Source organism: Panicum hallii, chromosome 5 (genome assembly GCF_002211085.1).
Source record: "Panicum hallii strain FIL2 chromosome 5, PHallii_v3.1, whole genome shotgun sequence".
Classification (NCBI taxonomy): Eukaryota; Viridiplantae; Streptophyta; class Magnoliopsida; order Poales; family Poaceae; genus Panicum; species Panicum hallii.
Genome location: NC_038046.1, coordinates 49,875,734 through 49,882,013, shown reverse-complemented (window position 1 = coordinate 49,882,013; position 6,280 = coordinate 49,875,734). Strand labels below are relative to the sequence as shown.

Genomic DNA, 6,280 nt, shown 5'->3' with positions numbered 1-6,280 from the left:
AGGGCTTGAAAAAGAGAACTTTTGGCCATTTGTTCTCTCGCTTATCCAGCTTGCTCTTATTCTCACTATATCACTGTAAGGTTATTAAGTTTGTACTCTCGCTTATCCAACTTGCTCTTATTCTCACTCTATCAATCTAAGATTATTAAGTTGAGCTTGAATCCCTTTTTGATTGGTTTAAGCTTGTCCGATCCCAACAGAATTCTACAGAATCATCTCTAATCAGAGGCGGGAACGAGGAATTTTACGGAATCATTTCTCAATGAGGCACCAGACGAAATGCAACCAAACAAACGGCGTACAGTTTATACTTGTATATACTATGATCCTTACTAGTCGGTAACATCCAGGAACTGCAAGGAGTTATCTCCTCATGAACATCCAAGGTCAAGAAGCACCATACTTTTGTCTTATTACAAATTACAATGCTACATGATTGTCTGAATCAGATACTGGCGTCAAGTACAAGCAAGAGCAGCCATTCACTCAGCCTGCAACGCATCAGAAGAATTAATGAGGTACTGCTAAGGCAAAAAGCAAATCACAACATAATCTTACATACAGCCAGCTTCCCAGCTACTCCAGAGAAAAAAAACCTTGGCAATACAATATTCTACGTCACAAATGGTGAATTGAAGATTATGATCCGGAGTGTTCACCAGGGTTGTTGGATGCACGTGCATTCAGCAGGGGCTGGAGGGCCTTCACCACAATGCTCATGTTTGGTCGAAAATCAGCTTCGTATTGCACGCACAATGCAGCAACTGCTGCAAACTATTTGAAGGATACAAGGAAACAAATAAGCATTTCAAGTTCAATGACAAGTGTGAGTAGACAAAAACTTAATGAAGAAAATCAAGCAACATGCCACTGTTTTGATATGATATCTAAACATTGCTAGCCGCACAATATATAGCCCTTTCTTATTGCCTTTATTTAGATAGCAAAAACTCGACCAACCTACGAGGCGCTAGGTGCCATTATTAATAAGAAGATATCGCGACCAAATTTAAAGTCGAAGAGGACTGGAACCTGGGTGGTGGGGGTGTATAGTCCCCTTTTCTTTTTTATTGAATTAACTAATTCATTTCCTTTTTAGTTTTGGATTTTTGGATTTTTTTATTTGATTTGGCATTATTCATCAAGAAAAAAAAAGAAAAATTTTGACAAATTCCTTTTTTTTGAAAATTATGTGATAATTATGAGAACCAATCCTACTACTTCGCGTGCCGGGGTTTCCACAATTGAAGAAAAAAGCACGGGGCGTATTGATCAAATTATTGGACCCGTGCTGGATATCACTTTTCCCCCGGGCAAGTTGCCTTATATTTATAACGCTTTGATAGTCAAGAGTCGACACACCTCCCACCAACTGAGGTAGGCTCAGTTCCTGGCCTTTATTCAGATATCATTGGCACAAAGAATGTAATCTCCCTTTGGTAGAGACTGAGAAAAGACTTCATTACTAAAAGCTTATTTAAAGACCAAATGAGTTAGATCCTTAGTAACCTCTCATACCTTTGCAACAGATTTAGGAGGATATTCCCCTCCAAGTCTTGAATCGACACATTGCCTGACTTTGTCTTCACTAAGCCGTGGAGTTGCCTACAAACATGGAATAGCCAGTACTTTAATTAGTCAAACGGAACCAAGGTAAAACATTCCATATATGCAAGATAACTTCTTGATTACAGAATAAAAAAAAGTTGAATATCCAATATAGATGTTTACCCATGTCACGAGACTCTGTTGTCCCCTTGGTAATGTATGATCCACAGGCTTTCTTCCAGTCAGGAGCTCCAGAAGAACAACTCCAAAACTATAGACATCACTCTTAGAGCTAAGTTGTCCAGTCATCGCATACCTGCCCCCAATGTTTTTTATAGCTATAAGTAAAAAATGGTTGCAGCTGTTAATAATACTGAAAAGAGAACTTAACATACTCAGGTGCATGGTATCCAAATGTTCCAAGAACCCTAGTTGAATGAAGTCGAGCTGCCATATCAGGAGCTTGGTTTGACAAGTCAAAATCAGCTATTTTAGATACATCATCATTGAACAGAAGTACATTGCTGGATTTGATGTCCCTGTGTATGATATGAGGCTGTGCTTTCTCATGAAGATACTCAAGGCCTTTTGCTGCTCCAACAGCAATTTTCACTCGTTGTGTCCAAGACAGGACTGGACCTGGCTGAGCTCCTTTCACACCTTTCCGTCCTGTGTTGTTAAAATCCAGACTAATCAGCTATCAGGAAAGAAGCTCATGTTGACAATAGGTTTCAAACTTATCAGTCCATTGGATTTTACAAGTATACAGAGTCATACCGTGAAGCATATCATGAAGAGAACCCAGAGTAGCAAATTCATAAGCAAGGATACGAGTGTTTCCATCGACACAGTAACCAAGCAACTCCACGACATTGTCATGCTTAAGTCTTGACACCATGGAAACCTGAAGGTTAGACATACTTTATAAGAAGCAGAAAGACTAGCAAAGATGAACAATTCATTGACAAAAATCGATGCACACCTGTGCCAAAAACTCTTGTTCTGGCTGTTTACTTGAATCTAACTTTTTGATTGCCGCACTTCTGCCATTTTTCAGTTCACCAAAATACACTCTGCCAAAAGAACCCTCACCAATCAAAGCTTCATCACCAAAACCCTTTGTGACCTCCCGGATTTCTTCAACAGGAATTGTGGGGACAGCAATTGGCTGCACTTTCACAGGTTGAGCACCTCTGGGAGTTGGATCAGCAGTGCGATAACCATCATTCCCTGGAGGTAGGTCGTAATTCAGAAAAATTTTACAGTCAGCTACTAAAGGCAATAGTTTGAAGTATGAGAAACGAGGCTGGAAATATGGCTATGGATGGTAGCTAAAGGAAAGCTAAGTAACAAATATAATTCGGATGAATATTACTTGCTGGGTAGCCACCAGGGTATGGACCTCCACTATCAGGTGCTCTTTGAGTGTCTTCGCCACCACAACATGCCAGACACGACATGTTCAAAATAATCCAAGATCTGAGAGGTGGAACGACTCTCTTATCAAAAGCAAGTCATGTCTGTTTAACTGTTTAGTATCAATTATTATCTGTAAAATCAGAGTTCCACTACGTTTTAAACTTAGTTTCAATTGATACATCACAAAGCACTAACAACAAAAGGGAGAGAAACTAACAAATAATTTTAATGGCAAACAAGCTTGTGACAAAGAAAACATAATACCACTCATCTTAAAATATAGAGAAGAACTAGAAAACCAGTCCCTCCATTTTTGAGTTAAAATGAGGGCAAAATCAAATATTGCAGACTCGTCATGGAGTTAATCCTGGAGATAGCCCCAGATATCATTATGTTTAGTGTAATAAACAGTAGATCCTTGAAGTTTCCAGATTTTTAATGTTTTCAAACATCCTACGGATAGAATTAAAGTATATAACATAAACATTGATTCAATATCTTATCTCATCTTATATTTACTAAAGATGAGAACAAAAAAGGCAATAGAGGATGGACCCTTGTCATTGGCAAGGAGCATAAATGCAGCTGTAAAATCATTTATTAAATCATACATCTAGAACTCACTATATGTTTCTAAGGAATACCATAAAAAACTATTACCTACTACAAATTTCTAAACAACAGAATACACTAACTAAACAAGCAAGAGTGGCTATAAACCTATACTCTGCATTCAGCATTAGTTAATTGGCTACAATGTTCTTTCTCAAGATTTATTTAATAGAAAATGTTCATGCTAAACTACGGAAAAATAAAGGTTTGCACACCAAAATGTAGGTCCCTTCCCAGTTGCTAATCAGGAAGGCAACAATTCCTAGTCTAATGACAGCATATAAGTTCTTGAAGATAACAAGAACTCTATAAGTTCACCTCCAAATTATACATTGACCCTATGGAATGTCAGAAGCTATAAATTGCTCACACGCAGACTCATCCTATATTGGCTGGTACATTGCCTCATTAGTAAAAGCGAACCACACCCCCATTCGCGTCTGTTTTAAATTACCCAAGCCTTACTGCCCATATATGTACCTAAGTACAAGATGTGCAGGAAATGAAAAATATGACAGAACAAATAGCTTAACAAAAAATGCTTCCTTGTCTACTTCAAACAAAGAAAAAATAGTAAAAGTTGACTGGCAAGGACAGCTAGAATCACGCTTCACTTTCCAAGTATCTTATAAGTGAAAGATCTAGCCTTGATTAAAAAATGAATCAGAAATAGGCACTAAAAATTAAGGTAGACCTAAGTTTCTTTGGCCATGAATAAAAGTTGCCAGTTATCGCACCTCAGATCAGAAGCCAATTAAATTAAACAAGCTTTTTGATTCAGGTAATCAGGTAAAAACTCTTGGAAATAAGAACAAAACCAAACAGAAAGCTTCTGCCCCCCAAAGAGGAACAGACGGAATCCCTACCTTCTGGACACGAACACTCCGATTTGAGCATTTGAGCTCATATTAACAGCCAAGATCCCTACCCGCCCACCACACCAGCCCGTACGCTACTCCCATCCTTCGCAACCGAGGTCGCGATGCCGCCTCTCCTTCTCCCCTCCCTCCCTAACTTCCCGCCACCGGAGCTCATAAGGCACACCGGAGGCCGCGAAAGACCACGGCACACCGGCGTCATGCGGTCGGGAGGTGTTCCCCGTCAGTCAATAAACGCGTTGGAGAAACTTTAGCAAGCACAGGAAAGGAGGGGGAACGCGAGTACGGCGGAAAAAGAACTCACCTTTCGGCTTCCGGGAGAACGGCGGAAGGGCGGAACGGGGACGGTGGTGCAGGCTAGCCACGGCGGCCGGTAAAAGGCAAGAAAATTCGCCGCAGCAGCGGAGCAGGGGAGAAGAAAGCTCGGTGGGTACCGGTTTCGAGTCTTCGGTCTTTCCTTTCCTTGGAGGTTCTATGCTCACTCGCGGTGAGGATAAGCTTTGGCAGATTTCAGACTGTTCACCCGCTGGAGCTCGGCTAGGCTGATCTTGCACGCTCTACCGGAATGGCAACGGGTACAAATCGCTCGATTTACCCATCCCAAAAATATACCCGTGAACTGTGTCCGTTAAGAAACCCACAACCCGTCACGGGTACAATTTCCTACTGCTCTGCTAATACCGTACCCACTCGGATCTTGGGCAACCGCGGGTCGCCCGTGCCCCATAGCACCAGTACCTAGTGGGTGTCGGAAGAATTATCCAGCCGGGTGGCGTAATGCACCCGTCTAATTCTATTTTAGGATAAGTTTGGGGGAAGCCAAGAAACGATAGATCAAGAGGCGTATGAACACGGAAAGCACATAAAGGATTTAGAGTGGTTCAAACCGCCGGAGCGTAAAACCCTACGTCCACTGTGTGTTGTATTGCCTATGCTTGAGAAAGCTTTTGTGAGCTTCCGAGAGCTTTATATTCTAATGCGTGCACTCTCCCTTTTATAGGTTCAAAGGGAGCGCGTACACTGAGCGAGGTCCCGACAGGTGGACCCGGCGATATTTTAGGAACTTGAGAAAGCTTTTGTGAGCTTCCGAGAGCCTTGTGTTCTAACGCGCACTCTCCCTTTTACAGGCTCAAGGGGAGCGCGTACACTAAGCGGAGTCCTGACAGGTGGATTCGGCGATATATTAAATAACGTGCACATTGGAGCCTTAAATGCCTCAGATCCTGAGATCTTCCTCATTAGCCTCCGTGCATATCCTCTACCGGGGTATGGTCATATGCCGTTTGCTAGCACAGTGGAAGATGTGCCGTCACTGGGTTAATTCCCGTTGACAGGCGAAGGGGCAATGTTGACCTGCCGTGCTGTAGCCTCCACGCACACTGTAGCAGCACACGCCGCAGCCCTCCTGCAGCAGATCATAATTACCCTTTGCTCATGCGCGCGGCGCTGTGATGTGACTACACGCCGCCTGCCCGCGCGCGCAGCGGGTGATGTGACGCGCCGCCTCGGTAACAGACGGGCTTACCCTGGTGTCAGCATACCTGCCCAACGTGTCAATGGGCAGCTCATGCTCTGTTTTGAGCACGCGCACCCCACCTACCCGCATTTAATGCGGTAGTTGGGCTGGCGTCCCGCCGAAGGCTGGCTGCCACCGGACACGTGGCAGGGCTAGCTTAGCAGCCGCCTCCTCAGGGGCACATGGCGGCACCGGTCCTCCTCCCTGGAGGGAAGGGAGGTCCGGGCTCTCGAGGCCGGTCCAGGTGCACAGGCCCCCTAGGGGTCCGGCTTCCACACGTGGCGGCACCGAACCACCCCGCGGCCGT

At 43.6% G+C, this 6,280-nt stretch overlaps 1 protein-coding gene across 6 annotated transcripts; it reads right to left on the bottom strand.

Moving 5' to 3' along the window:
* Positions 1-280: 280 nt before the first annotated feature.
* Positions 281-4,972, bottom strand: LOC112893657 (probable receptor-like protein kinase At2g47060). 6 transcript variants are annotated; one of them, XR_003228872.1, is made up of 10 exons: positions 4,446-4,746; positions 2,924-3,027; positions 2,531-2,778; positions 2,326-2,452; positions 1,944-2,217; positions 1,732-1,864; positions 1,519-1,605; positions 1,363-1,446; positions 660-774; positions 281-491 (listed from the first exon to the last, which is right to left on the bottom strand). XR_003228872.1 is itself a non-coding variant. In XM_025961106.1 (9 exons), the coding sequence occupies exons 1-9, from the start codon at positions 4,484-4,486 to the stop codon at positions 487-489; spliced, it is 1,134 nt and encodes a 377-aa protein (XP_025816891.1). In that variant the 5' UTR covers positions 4,487-4,743; the 3' UTR covers positions 281-486. The 6 variants fall into 6 exon arrangements, 5 of the variants coding, with proteins under 5 accessions (XP_025816891.1, XP_025816892.1, XP_025816893.1 ...); XM_025961106.1 differs by lacking the exon at positions 1,363-1,446 and having other exon boundaries at positions 4,446-4,743; XM_025961107.1 differs by lacking the exons at positions 1,363-1,446; positions 4,446-4,746 and adding an exon at positions 4,762-4,947 and having other exon boundaries at positions 281-774.
* Between the last annotated feature and the right edge of the window lie 1,308 nt (positions 4,973-6,280).

Coding starts and splice junctions, on each gene's coding strand:
- LOC112893657 (XM_025961105.1), bottom strand. CDS start 4,486: ATGAGCTCAAATGCTCAAATCGGAGTGTTCGTGTCCAGAAG. Junction 2,453..2,530: donor AACAAGAGTTTTTGGCACAG/GTGTGCATCGAT, acceptor TCTAACCTTCAG/GTTTCCATGGTGTCAAGACT. Junction 1,606..1,731: donor AACAGAGTCTCGTGACATGG/GTAAACATCTAT, acceptor CCATGTTTGTAG/GCAACTCCACGGCTTAGTGA.